The sequence below is a fragment of the Phacochoerus africanus genome, chromosome 11 (assembly GCF_016906955.1).
Source record: "Phacochoerus africanus isolate WHEZ1 chromosome 11, ROS_Pafr_v1, whole genome shotgun sequence".
NCBI lineage: Eukaryota > Metazoa > Chordata > Mammalia > Artiodactyla > Suidae > Phacochoerus > Phacochoerus africanus.
Window position 1 is genome coordinate 12699508 of NC_062554.1, and position 21279 is coordinate 12720786.

At 53.5% G+C, this 21279-nt stretch overlaps 1 protein-coding gene across 1 annotated transcript in view; it reads right to left on the reverse strand.

The window, feature by feature from the left end:
* Positions 1 to 2036: 2036 nt before the first annotated feature.
* The window catches only part of TENM4 (teneurin transmembrane protein 4), a 410796-nt gene continuing 391553 nt past the window's right edge, over positions 2037 to 21279 (reverse strand). The window contains exons 25-29 of the mRNA XM_047751949.1: positions 18874 to 19170; positions 15876 to 17490; positions 10548 to 10690; positions 6434 to 7426; positions 2037 to 3587 (exon numbers count right to left, since the gene is read on the reverse strand). Of these exons, the coding sequence (XP_047607905.1) occupies positions 6668 to 7426; positions 10548 to 10690; positions 15876 to 17490; positions 18874 to 19170 (2814 nt within the window). The 3' untranslated portion in view covers positions 2037 to 3587; positions 6434 to 6667. The remainder of the gene's footprint in view (positions 3588 to 6433; positions 7427 to 10547; positions 10691 to 15875; positions 17491 to 18873; positions 19171 to 21279) is intronic.

Here is a 21279-nt window from a genome sequence, read left to right on the forward strand (position 1 = left end):
CCTACAGCCTGGAGGGCGGGGTCACGGCCGCGGGGGGAGGAGACCCGCCCGGCCCCGCCCCCTCCCGCTGTCCCGAGGCCCGCGCACCTGCAGCCCATTCGCCAGGAGCGCACAGCAGCCTTTCAGAGGAGAGGTTGCCTCCATTTAGAAGGGGACAGACGACAGTCCCCCAACCCTCCTTTTCCTCAAATACAAACCAGAGAACAGACCCCTGTGGCAAAGACAAAGCTGGGCTTAGAGTGACCCACAGCTGGGGATCGGCAGAGGCTTAGAGAGACGCAGCTCAGGTCCAGCTGGAGATGCTCAGGCCCAGTCAATTCAGTCTGAAAAGGGCCTGGCACATGCAGGTGCGAGTTGAGTGCCCCTTGGGAGGGAAAAGCTGCCAGGGCCTTCAGGAACACATTAAGGTTGTGCTTGAAGAAGCAGCGAGTGCAAAGGCCCACGGGTGTGAAGGGCCGGGTACCTTGAGGTGGGCCACGTTCCTATGCTGGCTGCCTTGTAATGGGGAAGAGGGAGGGGGCAGAGCCAAGGTGGACCTGGTACATCCGCTCTGCTGGCTGGAAATGGAAGGCATCCTTGACTAAGGGCCCCTCCAGGGCCATGCTAAGTAGCTTATTCCGCCCATGGCTTAAAGAATAGTGTAGTTTGCAATGGTTCTCAAAGCTTGAAGGGGCATCAGCATCACTTGGGGACATGCTGGAACATACATATGACCCAGAAATTCCCAGACCCACTGACTCAGAAATTCCACGGGTGGGGCCCAGCAAACCGTGGTTTGATCAACACCCCAGATAAGCCTGAAACAGGCCAAAGTTTGTGAACCACTGGTATAGTGGAAAGAGAACCAGACTCTGGAAGGAAGGTGGGGCAAGGCTTGGGAATGGGGGGCAGAAGGGGAAACTTACACTGAGCCAAGTCCTGTTGTTCAGAAAGCAGCAGGCACCAAAGGAGTGATCTGAGCACTTCGTGGTGCTCTGAGCAGTAACCAGGAAGGGTTACAGGTGGAAGATTGAGGCTTAGAGGTTAAATTACTAGCCTAAGATCACACAGTAAGTGCCTGAGCCAAGTCCTGCACACGATTTGGTGTGATTCCAAAAGTGTTTTTGTTTTTTTTTTTTCCTACATCCCTGGCACCACGGAAGAATGACAGCCCGGGCAGAGGTGCCTGGACAGCCCATGGCTGCCTGGGTGGAAGGAAGAGGCCCAAAGTTTAAAGCTCTTTCCCGGAGGGGCTGGTGGGGGCCAGTCCCAAGGCTAGTGGGAAGCAGCGAGCCTTCTGCTCTCACTCTTGTCCTCAATTATTTAAATTTCCCTAAGGTTTGCCATTCGCACTAGGGAGCTGGGCTTAGCAAATGTACTTCCCTAAGTGACCAGCTGTCATCCCTGACTTCTGGAGCTGAGAGGTTAAATGTGAGGTTATGTGAGAAAAGCAGGGTGAAAAATTACCTCTATGCTCTGATTACAGCCACCTTAGATTTTTTTGCGGGGCTGGGAGGGAATAAATTAAGAACACACAGCGCAAACCCCCAAAAACAAAACCCCCGAACCTAAAACAGTGCTGAAAGAATTTTCTTCCTTTGTTTTTTTCCAAGTTGTATTATGTGGTTCTAATAACTTGTATGATGAATATGCATTTATTTTTGAAAGTGCAACCAGTGACACACCCCATATGGAGGGCAGTGACATGTGACATAGTGGACAATTCTGTGGCAGACCACAGGCTCTTTCCTCAGGGCAGTGTTGAGCTGTCCCGCCCCCTGGAGTCTGTCCCTGAGGCCAGTAAGGACAGCGGCTGGGATGTGGCCTGAGCAGCAGTGGCGCATAGCTGATGGTATTTGTGAGGTTAAGCCCCAGGATCTTTGTGTCCACTGGCAATGCCTCTCCATGACAACTGTCACCAGGAGGGCTTAAGAGGGACTTTGGGGCCAAGGATGAGCGCCTCAGAGGTCTTCCTGAGAACAGAAGTTTCTGGAAGTGCAAACTCAGAGGACTGGCTCAGGCAGCCACTACTCGCCAAACAAAGGTCACCAGACACCTTTAAACACAAAATATTCTTTTATTTGTCAACGAAGGCTACACAGGATCACTTCTGGTTTTGTTTTTATGCCTTTTTTTTTTTTTTCTAGAAGGTATCTACATCTGCATTTATTTACAGCCTTGTCGGTATTTACACAGTCGAGAATACAGTGTTAGAAACACAAAAGTATTGAGAAAAAAACTTCTCAAAATTAGTTCCAGACTTCAGGAAAACTATGTCCACATGGTAAGGCCAGAGTCTCCAGTGGTGGTCGTCCAGAGGCAGCTTGGAGGGTCCTTTTGCCGAAGCTGCGGGTTCAGAAGTCTTCGAGAACAACAGGCAGGTTTAGAAAGGTGGGATTCCGGTGTTGGGTGACTCCAGGGCCGCAGGCGCCACCAGACATCTGTGACTCTGTTTCTGCCAGGATGGCTGAGCCTGCCGGAGAGTTGGTTCTTCATTGGCCGTTTGCCCTCAGAATGAAACGCATGTTCTTGGGGACCAAGAGGTCACCAGGTATCATGCCTTTGGCATTCCCGAGGGGGTGAGAAAGCCAGCCTCGGCCCCACCCAGGCTTCCGCCGTGCTGGTCTTGCACGTTCATGATGAAACCTAAGAGCTCACCACTGCCTGGGGTGGTCACGTGCACAAGGCTGGTTTTTGAGAGTGTCACGGTTGGAGAGGATGAGGTTTCTGTCACCTGAGCAATGACAATGAGTTTGCTGTTTTTGGAAAGTTCAGCGAAAGGGCCTGGAACTACAGAGTTCTGTCCTTAATCCCCTCCTAACTGATAACATGCAGACAAGTGTAGAAACCTACCTGGGAATTATAAGCCTTATATAAAGGGCTTTTAGGATCCCAAGGGAAAAAAGAGGCTGGATTTTTTTTTTTCTTTTTCTGGGACCCCTCAGGAGGCAGGCCCCAGCCCAGGCCCAGAAGCTACAGCCTGGGCTCAGTGGTTCTTGTGAGGAATGGAAGATGATTCAACTTTGAGCACCGGGGGAATAAACCCAAAAGCCCAAGACCCTGCTGAGGCCTGGCAGACTCCTTCCTCCTGGGCACCAGGCTCAGGGTCACGGTCCTCGCCACGAGGCAACCACAAGTCCGAGGCTGCAGATGCAAAACGAGTCTAAGATTTCACATGGAAATCTCGTCTTTGCATATTGGAAACCTCTGCCATCTACGAGGGTGGTACTTGAAAGTCACAGCCAAAAAGGTCCTTTAGTTTTTTATTTATTTTTAACACAAATCTGACTCCTTGTTACATGTTTATAAAAACACCGCCCAGTTTAACTCACCTTCCTTGCCTACAGCACCTTCGGCTCCCAGCTCCACATCGTCCCAACTCTTTAAAATCACACCCACTGGCCATTTTCAGCCTCTGGTCCGTCTCTTAGAAATTGCTGCAAACCCTCCATCCACAGGTAGAAATCAGGCACTGCCCTCTTCCTTGGGTTAATTCCCAGCCAACAGTCCGGAGGTCTAATTTACCATGGAGTTTCTTTCCCTTCTTCCCACTGCCATAGCTCTGCCCTCCGGGGATGGCTGGAGGGTGGGTTAAAGGGAGTCTCATCCTGTAAAAAATAAAGTTGGGGAATCACTGAAGTCCTGTTTAAGGTGATGACAGAGGGGCTGATGGCAGCCATGGGGAGGAGGGCAGGAGGCAGGAACTCTTCCGAAAGAAACCTTTCTCGAGGGTCAGGAGGTGACATCGAGCAGAATAGTGAATCTGGGCCAAGCGAGGGAGGACTGGGGTCTCTAAGGAATGGTCACCTTTTGGTTGGTTAATGCCAAAAGGGCAGCTGCCTTCAAGGGTGGGATTTCATGCCTGGAGGCCACTAATCGGCACAGGGAACTCTGACTTACGCCTTTGGACCCACTCTTGCTGTGAGATTGGGACTGCAGGTCTCAGCAGGAGGACGCACTGAAAGGAGAGGCACCGAGCCACCTGCCAGCCCGCATGGAAACCAACTCAAAAGGGCCAAGGCCAGAAGCACCACCTCCAACAACGACAGCACCAGTGTGACCTGAGGGACGTGATGCTGCCTGCCCCACACTCAAGGTCCTTTCCCTAAAGCCTGCGGATGCCTCAGCGTCTCCCCGTTACAGAAGCCAGGCCTCCTGGGCAGTGTGTCACCCGGGAAAAATGTAACATCATTGGTTTAAAGAAACAGAATGCTCCATAATCTCGGTGGCTTTGATCTTTAAGAGTCCACACTATTACTTTGGTGGGGGGTTGGGGGTGGAGAATCAGAAGGTGGGGGAGGTGTAGGGAGCTGGGTCCCTCGGCCCCCATGCTGTCTCTGGCCTCCAAGTCCACCTCCCCAGCGGGTCTTGACGGATGTCAGGCAGCCGGCTAGGCCAGTAGGCAAGGGTCCCATTGCTTAAGGGCCCCTACTATGAAAAGTGCATTTGAGAAGCATAAGTCTATTTTTGGATAGAAAAACCTTGTGTTCTTCAGGCCAAACTGTCTTCCATCCCATCCAGGAAGGATTCTGCTGGACGGAACCCGCGACCAGCTTCTGCCTCGCACAGTGGGCCCTCGGAGCCCTGCATCTGACCCGGCGGAGCTCAGTGCACAAACAGGCCAAGGCTCACTCTTCGCCGGGGTGTGACTTTTTTTGGAAACAGGAAGAGCACTTAGCAAAACACAGCCTCTAATCCCAGTGGGGTGACGTAAGGCGAAACCTCCTCTCCCGAGCAGCTTTGGGGGCCTCCCTCTGCCGGGCAGAACCCAGACTCCGCGCTGCCCCGAATCTCATGCAGTAAGAGACCGTCTTGGTTTCATTAGCGCATGGAATATTCTGAAGACTCTGTGAGTAAGGCTATAAAGGTGCCATGAGCTTGTCAGTCCAACGAGGTTTCCACGGGGGAGAGCTCAGACTCAGAATTCATTTTCCACATTTAATGTAAAATGTAACCCACACAAAGTCCCATTTTCTAAGAAGCCCAGCTTAAAAGGAAGCATTTGGCTTCCCCTCCTGGTCTCCCAGAGCCTCCTGTGAGTGGTAATGGTGATGGTTATTCGGCAGGTAGAACAGGAGGAGAAAGGTGTCCCCAGCTCTCCAGGCTGCTCTCCTCGCCCCTTGCTGCTCCCCGGGCCTCGGCTGCTCCCCTCCCTGGGCCTGCCCTCCGGGTGTGGGGGGTGCTCGCTCCTGAGAACGCTTCAGCCTCTTCCCACTGACCTCAGGCATAGATCTGCCCAGGGACAGCTGGAGCCTGGCCTCCTGGATCCGTGGGCACCAGGTTCAGGGACCGCCCCCAATCGTGCTGGGCCAGGCCAGCCACATCCGATTAGCTCCTTCCTCCTTGCTCCTTAATCTTGCCCTAGGACCCTTGCTGGGCTCCTGTGGGGGGAGGCCGTAGAAGAATTTCACAGACAGAGTGTCCCGAAAGCCTCTCCAGCCGCATCCCAGCTCGGCAGTCAGCCCCATGTGTGGGAGGCAGAGAAGCCCTCGGGAGCTGGTTACAAGGATGCTTGGCTCAGGCCTTCCCCTCTTTGGCTGAGTTTTCCTGAAGCCTCGTTCCAGAATCAAAGGCCACCAAGTACCTCTCTTCACACTCCTGTTTCTCAGTGGTGGCAGCTGAGCAGCGGAGGGAAGATAACCAAAGTGTGGGGAGAGGGGTTCGCCTAGGAAGGCAGGCTGGTACCCTTGCCACCACTGCCATCCCTTCGGCGTGGGTGACCTTTCCCTCTGGACGTGGTACCCACACTGAGGGCTTGTTGTGCGGTGCTGGTTCTCACATCTGACTAAGGGAGAGAGGAGGCGTCTGAGAAACATCTTGGGAGGCCCAAGCAACCACAGGCATCCTGGGTGCCTCTGCCTCTTGGGGAGGCTGGGGCTCTTAACCCTGGGAGGATGTCATCAGACACGGGACAGGGCCTGGGAGACACTGTCTCCATCCCAGCACGGGGATGGCACTGACAACCACACAAGACTGGCAAAAGCAGGAGGGGGTTTCACTTAGCATCAAAATCGAAAGCTTAAGAATGAGTTTGGGGCAGCTTACAAAAGGTGCTGTGAGATCATGAAATTGCCCAGAGCAAGGTAAGCCCATCTGTGGTCCCCTGGAGGCGTGGGACACAGTGAGTTAAAAAAGCTCCCACGTGTCTGTGGGAGCTTAGCCAACGAGCCTCAGGTCCTGCCGACCCTCCTTCCAGGGCCCCCTCAAAATCTGCTCTCTGCACCCCTCACGCCTGCCCGACCCCCGCGGAAGAGAGAGTTGCACATGGGACAAAGAAGCACAGACACTCGTGTCTCACATCACACTGGGTACCTAGGGACAGACAAGGACACACCCCAGGAGATGCATCTCAGCGAGGAGAAATGTACCCCAGACAACAAGGACAACTCCTCAAGGGAAAGGGAACAAAAGACAATCTAGTTTTCATTGTGATCACACTACAGAAAAAAAATACCTTCTGTTCTTTGCAAAAAATGTGCGAAGGCCAAATTTGTGTTTTCCTTTTCTTAAAAAAAAGCATGTTGCATGAATTACAATGCAACCAGTATCTTTTTTTGTCTTTGTTTTCTGCACTTGTTACAAAAAGGATTTTTTTTTTTCTCTTTTTTTTAAAGTACAGCACAGTCAGGTAGGCGGCCACAAAAGAGTAGCTGTCTTTGGCAAGAAGTCCAGGCCACGGTCCTCCCTGTCACCTTCGGCCCATCTCGCTCTGTCTCATGAAGTGGATGTTGGTGGCGCTGTCCGACAGTTCCGGGTACTGCTCGACGGAGATCACGAAGAAGCCATCGTAGCCTTGAACCCGCCCTGTGTTCAGCGCCTGCTGCTTCTCGCCCTCTGTCCAGGCCCGCAGGCCTTCCTCCCCGTCCCGGAGTCTCTGCTGCTCCCGGGCCCAGGCCTGGCGCACGGCTCTCTGCCGGGCCAGCTCCAGCACCCGCACCTTCTCCTCGTCCAGCGTGGTCCCGTAGCGGGTGTTCAAGCACAGCGCCCCGTACTGGAGCTGGATGTCTGTGTAGCGTCTAGTCCTGCCGTTGAGCATCGTGTTGATCTGGGACACCGTGACGTTGACCCCGTTCTCCAGGGTCCGCCGCCCCCCGCTGAGCCCCAGGATGGCCAGGTCGCCGTCTGAAGGCCCCGGTTTCACGAAGTAGTGGGTGTCCACCCCGTCGATGGTGAAGTGCAGGTTCTCCAGGTAGTGGGCGTTGTTCAAGATGGCAGCGACCCTCCGCCCGTCCTCGTTGGCCACACTGATGATGTCTGTGGTCACTCGGCCATCCTTCAGGGCGAACTTGACCCCCTTGCCGAAGACCGAGCCGCTGGATGCAAACTTCTTTGTCTCTGGGGCCTGCTGGCAGCTGGTGATTGTGGAGCCATAGAGCTGCTCAAAACGTTCCAGGGTGACGAAGGCCTTGAGCTGCTTCTGCACCTCACACTGTACCCCAAGGATAGACTGATGGGGGAGGAGAGAGAGAGAGAGAGAGCACGAGTGAGACAAACGGGGAAGCCCCCCAGGGCCTGGAGAATCGGCTTCCACAGCTAAGTCAAACGGATAGAGATTTATCAACCTGTAGCATCCAGCTCTGTGCTGACCCCCAGGACCCCAGGCCTCCTCATCCACCGAGTCACCCTTCCTTCTGCTCCTCTGTGCCCAGTCCTTTCCTGGATGCTGGAGCTACAGCAATGACTCAGACATCGTCCCTGCCCCTGGAGAACGCATGGTCCAGTGGGGAAAGACAGATGGGACCATAACTCCAATCAAAGGTGATGATGGGTGGCCTCAGAGCCGTGACAGTAACAGCCAGAGCCGACATTTCTCGGTCTTTGAGCTGAATAAGTCACATTTCACATGCATTGTCTCATTCTTGATCTTCACAAGAACTTGAGACAGTGGGTACTGCCACTATTCTGGTTTTCCATCTAAGGAGACCAAAGCTCAACGCAGCTGTAACTAACGGGCCCACCGTCGTGCAAGTAGCAGGTATTCAAGCCAACATTTGAAGCCAGGTCTGTCTGATTCTAGAGGCTCAGCTCAAGGGCTGCTGGAGGAGGAGGAGCAAACACGGCTCAGGCGACCTTGGCCTGGACGTGCAGGGGAGAGATGGGGAGGATGGGGTTCGAGGACAGGCTCACGGCTGCGTTGGGACTTGAAGGATGAGCAGGTGATGTTAGATGCAGGAAGGTGAGGAATGCACTTCGGGAAGAAGGCTTGAGACATGGAAAGCAGTGATTCACATAAATCTGGTGACCCTGCTTTAGGGTTCTCTGCCATGTTTATAAATGATAGTCAAGGAGGGCCTCTGTCCCCACGGTGCCTCACTCTGGGCTGCTTTGGGGGACGGTTTGGGCCCTGTCTCCTTGGCACACCATCTGCCTGTCCCTCACGTGGCTGGGGGAGCTCGGGAAAGCCAGGCTCAGGCAGGCCCCAGGGCCTGATCAGCAGCTCCAGGAAGCGGCTTTAGCAACAGGCCCATCGGCTTCTCGCTGAAATTAAGTCCTCTTTATAATTAATAGAACCCTGTCTGTGAACAATTATTTCCTAGAGTTTCACGAAAGCTGGAGTGCTCAACAACAAAGATCTCCGATGCTTGCCAAGGGCAGAAATCAATAATTCATTGACAGGCGAGGCTGGCAAACGGGCCATCAGACACGCGGCTCCAGGAGGGAGAGGAGGTGGGGGCGGGGGCTGAGTGGCTGGAAGCAGCCCTGGGAAAACAGGCTGTGCTGTGGGCCTCTGGGCAGGCCTGGAGGGGTGCTGGGGACGGGAGAGGGCAGGGGCAGGGCCGCAGAGAGAGGACAGGCTCTGTGACCAGACAGACTTGGGTTCTCATGCCTTCTGCCACTTTCCAGCTGACCCAGGGTGAATCTCTCTCTCTCAACTTTGGTCTCCTTCCTCATCCGTAAAATGGGGAAAAAGGCTGAACTCACAGGGGTGTTGATCTCTTTCAACCACCTGTTCATTCAACAGAAGTTTTCCATGCACCTGCAGGGTGCGGAGGTGCCATGCTGGGGACCAAGGAAGACCCAGTCCTTGTCCTCTTGGGGCTCATGGTCTGGTGGTGGTACCAAAAAGAAAATAAGGATGAGAAGTTCCTGTCCTGGCTCAGCAGTAAGGAGCCCGACCAGGATTCATGAGGACAGGGGCTGGGTCCCTGGCCTCGCTCAGTGGGTGAAGGATCCGGCGTTGCCGTGAGCTGTGGTGTCCGTCACAGACGCGGTGCAGATCTCGAGTTGCTTTGGTTCTGGCACAGGCTGGCAGCTGGAGCTCCGATTTGACCCCTGGCCTGGGAACGTCCATATGCCCGGGTGCGGCCCTAGAAAGGAAAAAAAGAAAAGAAAAAAAGAATGAAAATAAGAGTGTGGTGAGTGTTGTGACAGAGGAAGATGGCAGGGCCACCAGGGCAGAGCGGGGCAGCATCACGTGGTCCGGAGTCCAGGGAGAAGAAAGAGCCAGGCCGAGGTCTAACGGAATCCAGAGTAAGAGATGCGGACGTGTCAGCTTCCGACTGCAGGCAGTATGCTATGGGGCACCCTGCCTTCCTCCCCGGGCTCTTGGCCCCCTGGGCAGGGATCCCCGGGACAGCCTGGTCTCTGCCTGATTCCTTCCTGCAACCCGAGGCCTGGAAAAGCCACCCCCCCCCAAACAGATCTTATGGGCGAGAGGGGCGGGGAGAAGAAATGAGCAAATGGATGCTGGAAGTGAAGGGTGGGATGAAACTGGTTTTTTTTTTTTTTTTTTTCCTTTTTAGGGCTGCACCCACAGCATATGGAGGTTCCCAGGTGATGGGTCGAATTGGAGCTGCAGCTGCCAGACTGCAGCACAGCCATAGCAATGTCAGATCTGAGTCACATCTGTGACCCACACCACAGCTCACGGCAATGCCAGATCCTTAACCCACTGAGCAAGGCCAGGGATTGATCCAGCGTCCTCATGGATACTAGCTGGGTTCTCAATCTGCTGAGCCACAGAGGGAACTCCGGGATGAAACTTTTAAGGATCTTTATAGCTGTATAATTCTAGGAGTCTTTGAAATTGGGTCATGAAAGGGGAAGGTAACCTTTTCTGGAGCACCTATAGACAAATCCGGGTTTGAATCCCCCTCTGCTCCATCCTCCCTGTGCAGCACTGGAAAGCCTTTTATCAAATCCATAAAATGAGAACAATGACACCAGGGGATATTTGTGTGTTAATTTGTGTAGAAGACTTCACTCAAGGCCAAGTGTATTGAGGTGCTCAGAAAACGTCACATCTGTATTTAGAGCACCGCTTCCCTTCTTGAGCTTTTGTTCTGGAGTGTGACAAAGCCTCACTGTTTTTGTGCAACTCCAGACTCACTGCAACATACAAAACTCCTTAATTTGGCTTACAAGGGTCTGTGTGTTGATACAGCTGGGGCCACAGGGTCTTGTCAGTGGCAGGGTTACTAAGTATTTGCTGAACAGTCTCCAGCAGGCATGGTGAGTATACCTCATTGGTCTCTACCACTGGCCCAAACTGTCCCAAGAAGCTGGTGGGACCCACCCCTGGGTGGTCTGGATGGCCTGAGGGGTGAGCAGCCATGTGCATGAATTACCTTGCTGTTGTCCCATTCCTGAGTTTTCATCTGCGTGTGGGAGAGCTCGTAGGATGGTTCCATGGCATCCGTGTCTGGCTTGGGATAGCCGGGAATCACATTGTGAAGCTGGAATCCGAAGGTGAGGAGCCAGCTGTTGACATCTGGTTGGGAGAGAAGCAGAAACATCGGCGTGGAGTCAGTGGACCTCAGATGTGACGCATCCCAAGGGGGTGCTGCGGGCGGGGTGAGAATGGGGAGGCGCTGGTGGGAGCGTCAGCCGGTCCGGATACCCTGGGAACTGTTTCATGGTATGGAAGCCGCACATGCTCTGGGCACCTAGGGTCCCCTCCTAGGGATATATCCGGAGATGTCGCGAAAGTAGAACCTAGGTTTCCAGATCCTCTTTCTTACTGTCACTCTGGCCCTAGGACCCACAGCTTCATAGCCAGGGGCGGCTCCACACCTGCCCCCAACATCAGCAGGAGACACAGGGGACAACCAGGCTCAAAGAAAAGACTAAGGAATGCCTTTCAAAGAAAAAATCCACCTAAGAAACAAACTCTTCCTCCTTCCCTGATCCTTCTTTTTACAGAGGGCAGAGCCTCAGGGCTGAAGTACACGGATGCGGAGCTGGCCTGACTAAAGATCAAAGCGTTTTTGGCCCCAATCCTGCCTTTTATTTACTCTGACGGCCCAGGGAAGTCACCTCACCTCCCCGTGCCTTCATTATCCAGTCTTTCTATTGGGCTTGAGGATCCAGCCCCATGGGCATTGGATTGAATGGTTTTCACAGTATTCCGGCTGGTGGGGGGTGGGGTGGGGTGGTTACTGATGATAAAGTACTAGCCACGGAGACAGGCGGGACTTGGTCCCCAGCATCTGGGTCACTGAAGAATGGCATCGGGAAGCTGGGACATCGGGAAAAGAAGGAGCGTGGAGGGCATGCCGTCAGTTACCCGTCCACTGGGGCTGAGAGTCTGGTGTCTGAGAGCCTCAGCCTGCACACGCAGGACCCTGAGGGAGTGAGGAGCCATGGTCATGGGTAGCTCTGACCCAGGGCAGAAGTCGAGAGGAGGGCACAGGTTTTTCGGTTGCACAGGCTGGCAAGTCTTCATGACGAAGGTGGCTTTTAGGCGAGACATTGACAGCTGGATCAATTTTGTCAGGATCTGATAGAGATTAAGGGGGCCCTTTGGGCAAAGGCCATTGAATAAGGCAAGGCCTGGAGAGGGGAAGGGAGTGTTTGGGTAACCAGACAGCAGTTCAGCAAGACAGACAGAAAGCAGAAAGGAAAACCGTGGCTGGAGCAGGAAGAGCCTGGGATGGCTGGGGGGAGGTGACTTGGGGTCTCAAGAGACAGACAGGCTGTGTCTGGCATGGCTCAGCCTTCCTTGGAAAGGGGCAGCGGAAGATGCTAAAGCCGTGGTTGAGCAGAGACTCGAATCCAAAGTGTGGGGAAGATATGGTTGGAATTAAGCCTCAGAGCCAGCAACGCTGGGCTGCAGGCATTCAGGCCTACCTGGGGCTTCTTCTAAAGCAGCTAGATCCCTGCTCAGGGAGGGTCTTAGGGTCCCGGTATTGGCGGAATTGAGTTCATCTTGGTGATGGGAGTCCACAACTCTGACCCTGTCACCAGTGCACCCTGTTGCCTTTCCACTCAGGAACCACATTTGTCTTTTTTCTTCCTCCCTCCCTTCCTTCCTCTCTCTCTTTCTTTCTTTCCTTGGTTTGTTTGGCTATTCCAGAGCCCCTGTCTTGGGGTTGAAGCCTGGCGGTGCTGAGATGGAGGGGTGGTAGAAAGGGAAGCTTGGAAACCCGGGTTCTACTTCTAGAAAGATCATTTAAGGGGAGAACCTGGTAAGGCAAGACAAAACCCAAATCCAAACTCTGACTCCCCAGCTTGTAAACTGGGTGATCTTGGACAGTCTCCTTACCCTCTCTGAGGCTCACTTTTCTTGCCTGCAAATTGATGGGAGACATGGATTTCAGCAAGCAATGGAGAAGAAAACTAACAGCGTTACCATTTGGGCACAGCCATCACATAGCAGGAGGTGTTCTGTTTGTTCCATAAATGATTGAATTTAATGTATTTTAAAGTGTCCAGGGAGTTCCTGTTGTGGCGCAGCAGAAATGGATCTGACTAGGAACCATTAGGTTGCGGGTTTGATCCCTGGCCTCGCTCAGTGGGTTAAGGATCCAGTGTTGCTGTGAGCTGTGGTGCAGGTGGCAGACACGGCTTGGATCTGGCATTGCCGTGGCTGCGGTGTAGGCTGGCAGCTGTAGCTCCGATTAGACCCCTAGCCTGGGAACCTCCATATGCTGCGGGTGCGGCCCTAAAAAGCAAAAAAGAAAAAAGTGTCCAGCTTGGTCTGTTTTCTCGACTCTTGCCTCCACATCCCCGGACCGCTATCTCCTCCTTTGTAACATGAGGCACTTGAATCAGCTTTTCTTCAAAGCCCCTTTCCTCACTGAGTTTCTAAGAATCTCTGATTCTATGAATCTTGGCAGATGGTTCTTTGGGAAATTAAAACAAATAGGATGGGGGTGGGGGGACCCCTACAAAGCCACTTTGCCTGAGGCTGAGCACTTGCATCTGAATTTGCAGTTGCAAAGGAAAGCCTCTATCAGGAATACGGCAAATGCCCAGGAAGCCAGGGGGCTGGAAAGAGACCTGGGTCTTAATTATAACTGATGGAAGGTGGGAAACGGTCTCATTATGCCTTTAGGTAAAATGCTGAAAATGGATTTATCCACTGGTTTTTCTACCTTGCTTTTCTGAAGAGTTGGGAATTTTATTCTTCTTTCCAGGAGCTCAGGTAGACATTTCCCTCAAGTTAAAAAGCTCTTTACCCATCGTCCCGGACTTCAGTGGGGCTGCCCGGGACCGTGATGAATAATAATAATCTCTTTCTCATGTGCACAGCCTTGCACTTCTATAGAGAGGCTCTGAATCTACGAATGGGGATTTGGGGGGTCAGACGACTCAGAGGTCTAACCCCAGCTTAGAAGTGGGGAACTTAAAAAGATGCCCCTTTGATGGCTGCTGTTGCTGGATGTGAATGAGGTTGCATGTAGCCCATGTGGAAGCTAAATGGTCAGGTTTCATGAGAATTAGTGGCATCTTGCTTTGTAGTGGCACCGTTTTTTTGGGGAACCATTTTTTTTCTTCGGCTACAGTAATCTGCCAAGTCACCTCACAGGAAAGTCATCGAAGGGTGAGGCAGGGGGCGTGCTGAATGGAGACGGACAGAATGGAACTGTCCTCTCAGTCTGTTAAGTTTTTCTAGGGCAGGCAGCAGGCTGAGGTTGGGGAATGCTGTGAGACCTTGGGACATTCCTGGGCATCCACAGGTCCCAAGGATGCTCTCATCACACCTGCTCACCTCTATGTCCTCTCTTCCTTCCCACTTTTGGGACTCCCGCTTGTGACATGACCACCAGGAATTGTTCCTGAAAGAGGAGTCCTCTAATTGCTGTCAACAGAAATGGGGCCAAACTGGCCCCCAGGTTTGGGGGCCAGGAATCCACCATGTCCCTTGGGGCACCATGCGTGCTGCATGTGTTGTCCTCTCTGCCCTCTTCTATGTGCAGCCCCCTCTCCCTGGATCGCCTTTCTTCCCAACACCTGGTGCACGTCCACCCATAAGGGGGCCTCGCGCGTCAGCAGCTCCCTGGGCAGAACCAGCTGTGCCTCCTGTGTTTCACTGGCCAGCAGTGCAAACCTTCACCGTGGGCCCCTCACACTGCACCGCAGTGGTGTGTCTCGCCTCTCGCAGTGTGTATTCCTGGAGCGCAGGGAGCATCTTCCTACCCCTCGGGCTTAAAACAGCGACTGCACAGGGGAGGCCCTTGCTGAGAGAAGGAAACTGCCTCAAAATCAGGGACGCGAGGACTGTGTCACAGGACAAAAGAGGGGAAATGACGAGGTGTGCAAACTGTCATGTCCAACTTTCGCCCGTGACAAATTCTCTTCTACACAAAGGGCTGGTTTTATCCAGGCCTGAATCCCCATGGCTGCTCTGACTCTTGAGGTCTTCCGTGGCTGGCCTGGCGGTGGCTGCTTGCTGGGAGGAGGCTGCTGGGGACATTTCTGGCATGTGCGACCTGGAGAACCCTTTGTACTCAAGGTGGTTTCACAGCAGTGGAGACCAAAGGCTACTTTTAAAATCAGAGGGTAGAGGAAAGGAACCACCATGAGCCTTGTATTGTGCTGGGCGGGTGATACAATGTATCTCAGGTCACCCTTGAGATCCTCCTACAAGATAGATACTTTTTTTTCCTATGTGTCTATCTGTTCTTTGTTCCTTTCCCCTCCTTCTTTGGATTATTACTTTTGTCTTCATTTTAGCTCCACTACTGATTGATTAGCTATGCCTCCGTTTTATCTCTTAGTGTTGCTCTAGGATTTACAATATGCATATTTAATATATCAAGAGTCAGGGCGGGGATTCTAACTTCAATTTGCACATCAGGAAACTAGAATTCAGGGGAACTTAAATGAATTTTGTGACTGTCATAGCTTAGAAATGATGGATCTTTCACTGAATTCTGTCTCTAAAGTCTGAATTTTCTATTATATCAACTCAAATAAGAAATGAATTTTTTTTCTTTTTTTTTTTTTTTTGGCTATACCTTCTCCCAACTTATCAGGGACTCATAACCAGCCTGATCTTTGGGTCAGAAACTCTCAAAGTGCATTTCAAGGGTATCTCACATCCAAGGAGATACCAGGGTTTCATGGTGAAACAAGGGGTTTCTTGGTCAAATAAATTAGAGAACTGGTAAATATATGAAACAGTTCTCTTTACTATGGGACTTCTCAGAGACTTAACTTACTTTCTTTTCTTGCCTTTTTTAGGGCCACCCCTGAGGCATAGGGAAGTCCCCAAGCTAGGGACTAAATTGGAGCTGCAGCTGCCAGCCTACGCCAGTCACAGCAATGTCGGATCTGAGCCTCATCTGTGACCTACACCACAGCTCAGGGCAACGCTGGATTCTTAACCCACTTACTGAGCAAGGTCGGGGATGGAGCCCTCACCCTCGTGGATCCTAGTTGGGTTCCTAATCCGCTGAGCCGTAATGGGGACTCCTCAGAACCTTTCATAAGCTGAAATGGGTCATGAAAATTTAAGAACGATGGCTGCCCTGTCAAACTGATTTGACGCCAAACCAGTTTCTCCAGCGCATTCTCTGAACTAGTGTTTCCTCAAAACTACTCTGGAAAAGAGTGCTCTAAGGGAATGTCACTGTTTCTTGTCACCCCTACTGGCTTCCTCAAGGAAGCCCGTCTTGTCAGAGGACCAGGGCAGCCGTGGCTCCAGCCCCTGAAGGACTCCCGATCCTCACCTGTCATGAAGCACTTGATGTCCTGAGCGTTGCTGATGGGGTTGTTGTTTTTAAACATATAGAGATTAAAAGGCATGATGTTGCTGCTGCTAAGGTGCTTCCACAACTCGTGGTCTGGGCTGGTCCAGCGGCCAGCCAGCACGTCGTAATCCCGCCGGCCCATGTGCACGAGCTTGGTGAGCGGGTCGTAGAGGCCGCCGTGGTAGCCGATGATGATCTGGAAGTTGGGGTTGGTGTCCATGTAGATCTCCCCGTAGGCCGTGTACAGGATCTGCTTGATCATCAGACCCGTCCCACTGAAGACAGCGAGAGGGGTCCCGATGTTGTCGCAGGCTATATAAAACTCGTCCCCGCTGCTCAGCTCCATGGCGAAGAGGTGTCCTTGCAGGTCGTAGTAGAGGGATGTGATCTCAGAGCTGGAGTGGTTGTAGAGGTGCGTGACCTTGGTGGGATTGGTCAGGTCTGCATAGAAGAACTGCAGGTGGTGGCTGTGGCTGCTCTTGCTGGACACCCGCCGCCCCAGGCCATCGTAGCGGTACCTGACGCTCCAGCCACCCCCCCGGCTGTAGGCCTTGATGAGCAGGCCCGCCGAGTTGTACTCGAAGACATCACCGCCCCGCTGCCTCAGGAAACCGTCCTCGTCCATCTTGTACTGCACGTCCCCCAGCCTGGTGATGCGGTCCCGGAGGTCATAGCGTAGCGGGGTGAGCCGTGCACTGCTCCCCGGGCTCAGCAAGTGCAGGTTCCCATTGAGGTCGTAGCTGTATCGCCAGAGTGGTTTGTCATTGATGGAGACCGTCTGCAGCTGGCCGTCGGCATCGTACTCGTAGGCGTAGCGGGTGGTGTTGGCGTAGGGCCCCACCTTCAGCTCCTTCTTCACGACCCGCCCCATGTTATCGTACTGGACGGTCATCCAGTACATGAGCGAGCGGAAGATCTCGTACTGCACCTCCTTCATCCGGCCGTAGGCGTCGAAGTGCTTGGTGTGGGTCATGACCGCCGTGGTGATGATCTGGTTGATGTCGTAGTAGATGACGCCAAACTTCCCGAACTGCTCCGTCTTGCCCGACACGTCATCGTAGCGATACAGGTCGATGGGCAGAGGGGTCTCGTTGATCACGGCCTGCATGCTGGTCACCCGGAAGCTGTTGTCATAGTTGTAGTCGAAGCGGGCATTGACCATGCCTTCCTCGGTGAAGCGGAAGATCTGGCGGTCGATCAGGGGCCCGATTTGGCGGTAGCGGATGGTGCAGGTGAAGCCTTCGTTCTGGAGGGTGACGGTCTTGAGCATGCCAGCCGTCTCGTCGTAGGTGAAGCTCACCTTGGTGGTGTCGTAGAGCATCTCGGCCAGCTTGGACAGCTTGCCGTACTTGTAGAGCACCCTGCGGCCGGTGCCCAGGTAGAAGGTGTGGAGGAGGTGCCCGTCCTCCGTGAAGTCCTGGATGACCGAGGCATTGCCCTCGGGGGGCTGGTAGATGTTCCTGTAGTAACCCACCGAGCGGATGGTCTCCAGCGTCTGCCGGGCCACGTTGGGCATGGTCACGGAGGAGAGGCGGTCGTTCTTGTCGAACTCAAAGATGTACTGCCGCTGGCTGTGGAGGAGCAGCACCATGGACTGGAGGGAGAGGAGAACCGAGGGATGAGAGGAGGGTGGTGGGCAGAAGGGGCGGGGGCGGGGAGCCCGAGACCTACAGGAAGGGAATGAAAGGCCAAGGAAGCTGGTGGTTCTCCTAAGTCATGCCCAAGCCAGAGCTTTCCAACGGGCATGCCCTAGGATGCTGCAACGGGGCACAGATGTGCTAAGAGAAGGATTTCCCTTCGCCCTTGGCCCTGGCAGGGCCTGGGACGCCAGGGCAACCCGGCTATTTGCCTCCCTAGGGTGAGCAGCCTTGTCTGTTTGCCCCTTTCAGTGGTACGAAAATGAGGATTTCAGTGGGGGATGGAGTAGGAGCAAGGCGGGCGCCCTGGTCCAAGTATTGGCCGCAGCCTCTCTCCTGGCGTCCTTGCTCCAGATTCCTTCTCAGACCCATCCTGCTACTCAGGCAAACATGATTATCCAAAACCACAGTCTGATAATGTCCACTGCCTGCTAAACCACCTCTGTTGACGCCCCCATGGCCTACAGGATAGAGACGTATCTGAGAAGCGCATTTAAGGTCTTGCATAGTTGCTGGTGTAGTAACAGGTCATGTGCCCACCCTGGGGTGGGGCTGGGCTGTCACAGGAAGGCTGTGACAGGAAGCACTGCTCTGAGATGCAGATTCTGCTCAGGGTATTGAGGGACAGATCAAGCAGAGCCCGGGCCCTAGGCAGGTGCGCAGGAGCAGAGCACAAAGTGAGGGGCTGGAGGTCAGAACTGGGACATGGAACATAGGCTGTTTCAGGAATAAGGCAGCAGCTAACAGGCCTGAAGGCATCTGGGCAGCAAAGTTACCGTTTTCTCTTATTTGGGACCAACTTTTGACTTCAGACCCCTTCTGATTCCTAGACCCTGGGACGAAATGGATTCTGACCTGAAGCAGAAGAGACTTACTAAGGCCACACCTAGCACTTGAAGCTCAGGATTAAACACCTTGTGCTTAATACTGATCCCAAGGCTTCTGCCTTGTTCTCAGTGACCCCAGATCACACTGTGTGCCCTAGACCTGGGAGCAGACCCCTGCCTGGGTCAGGACCCCAAAGCCTGATCCATAAGTATTTGGGCCTGATCTGAGCTCCAGCCTATCAGGTGGGGTGTTCACATTCTCCTGCCCCTGGGCCACGCCCCCGGGCCACGCCCCCACCCCTTGCCCACTTGCTACACCATGACCCCAACCCATCCAGACGCCTCCTAGGACACCCGCTCTCGGGATGTAGATTTTCCGGGAGATTTCCTTTCAGAGACCAGATGGGTCAGATCTGTCCCACCAAGGTCAGCAGGCTGGGCTGGCCATGGCTGAGCCACGGTGATGGGTCTTCCACACGGCAAGGCCAGGGATGGAGGGAGACAGACACCTGCCTTCTCTAAGTACGTGTAGCTCCACGTCTTCCCATCAGCGAAGATCCTAGACGTGAGGCGACCCGCCTGGTCGTACTCCATCCTCTCGGACATGATGCCCCTCTGGACGCCGGCGATGTGGCCCCCTGGGGAGTAGGTCACGTTGACGCCATTCAGCCTGCTGCTGGGTGACCAGAGGCTGGGCCGCCCTGCCTGGTCGTAGAGGATCCGGAGGGTGAACTTGCGGTGGTCGTCGTAGATCTTCTCCGTGCGTGTCACGCGGTCAAAGTCCAGAGACAGGAGGTTCCGGTTGTGAACCTGGGGAAGGGGTAGGAGGAAAGAGACACGGAAGCTAGACATTGAGAACTTGGTCTGAGACGCTCCTGAGCAGGGAGGCAGCACAGGTCGTGGACAAGGGTTTGGGCCACTAGTTAGCTCTGAGAAGTCTCTTCGTCTGTAAAATGGGTATAATCATGCCAATTACACAATAGGGCTGTGGTGAGGATAAAGACACTGCAGATGCTGGGTAAACAGTTGCTGTTACTGGATATCTCCCACGTCAGGTCCCAATGCAATTCTCCTAATGAGGACAGGTGGGCAGAGCCTTCTCGACTCCCTCCAGAAAAGGGAGAGGCCAAGTGGGCCGGCACCTCGGTATCTCTGGCCGGGCACCGTGCCTGTGTTTGACACCAGGGAGACCACAGTCAATCCTGTGGCTGGTGAGTGCCTGAGACTGGATCTGCTCTCATCCCTGAAACAGGCAGCATCTGATCTGCGGTCCTCTGAGCGATTCCAACCCTCCTTGGGGCTTTGGACTTCCCATCTCCTCTGGGGTCTCTCCTGTCCTCTATGCTTAGGGCTCCTTGTTCAGCCCCGTTAGCTCCCCAGCATCTTCTTCCTCCTGGAGGCTCTGGGAGGCCATGCATGTTTGAATCTGTGATGGCTTCTCTGGCTGTGGCTCAGCTGGGGACACTGTCCTGGGTTTGGGGACATTTTGCTCCAGCCTCTAGGCTCAGGAGCCCCTTTGTGTGATCTCTGCTTATGCTACAAGGTCAGCACACGACTCAATTTCCTTTCAGAATCAGAAATACAGGGGTCCCGCAGGGGTAGCAACGTGTCAGGGCTTTTCATATTTTAATAAAGAAATAGACTCCAGAGGTCCATTTCTGTATTTGGACCCACCCCTTAGCAGCGGTGATCCCTGAACCACCGGCGGGTACTCTGGAGCGAAAATGCTCGTTCCCTCTCGTTGGGGCCTGGCCTGATGAGGCCTCTGGGCACATTTTCTGACTCTTCCATTAGTTGCTGCTTAAGTTTGACAAGCAGGTAGGAGGACCCAAGAGGAAACCAGACAATGCAGGTCACACGATGCAAACGCAGGTCATAAGAGGCCCTGTGGGGCCCTGTGTGGGGGACAAACGGACTCAGGTCCAGAATCAAGGCCAGGAGTCGAGAGCCTCATCGCCTCTGTGACCCGCTTTTCTGTGCAACCTTGGACAAGTGCCTTTCCTTCTCTGAGTCTTAGTTTCTTCCCTGGTAAAGCAATAGGGCTATTGCTAGGACTGGAAAAACCTCAGCCAATTTCCTCGTGGAGGGCTAGGCAGGCAACTTAGAAGGTACTGACTTAATGGTTGCAGTGATTTCCATTAAATGACAGCAAATGATCACGGTCATTCTCAAAGGAAGGAGAGACATGTGTGTCTCCCCCTTTCTCCCCAAACACATTCTAAAGCCTTGAAAATAAGGATTTATAATGATGGTGCTGAGATGACTTTAGCTGTGAATGGCCTGGTTATAATAAGGTTGCCTTCCCAGGGGTAATCAAACACAATTGCAGAAGCAAAAACAGTGTGGCAGACAATTCCCATGAAAAATCAGAGGCGTGGGAGGCTGAAGCTGTGTCCTCTGCAGGGCAGGCAAAGGAAGACACGGGGTCCGCTCCACCAACAATGATGGGGGCCTCTCCAAGCATCACTGGGAAGGTCCCCTGTGACCTGCCCCAAGGCGGTGCCACCCAGACAGCTGTCCCCCTTATCCCCTGGAGGGTCCCCAGTGAAGAGGAGGTATACTTCTGCAGCAAAAATTAATAAAATCGAATTAAGAAGCTCGCTAGGGAACCGCCTAATGCTTCCTGTGCTTGGCAGTGGTGGCGATGAGATTATTTCACATCTTTCTTTATTAAAAAAGTTCCCAGTTGTATAAAAAATGAGCCCCATTATGGGGAGGCACACCCGCAACATGCTAATTCCACATGCCACCACCGTGGGTGGCCATTTATTTTGGGAGGCCTCGGAGATGCGGCCACTGGGCTGGAGCACCATTCATCTCAGGCTGGGAGAGGGACCAATTAATGCCTGGGAAACTTTTGGTCCAGTTCACACGGCAGAGAGGAAACCCTAATAGCACTAATTGGTTCCGTTTATTGAA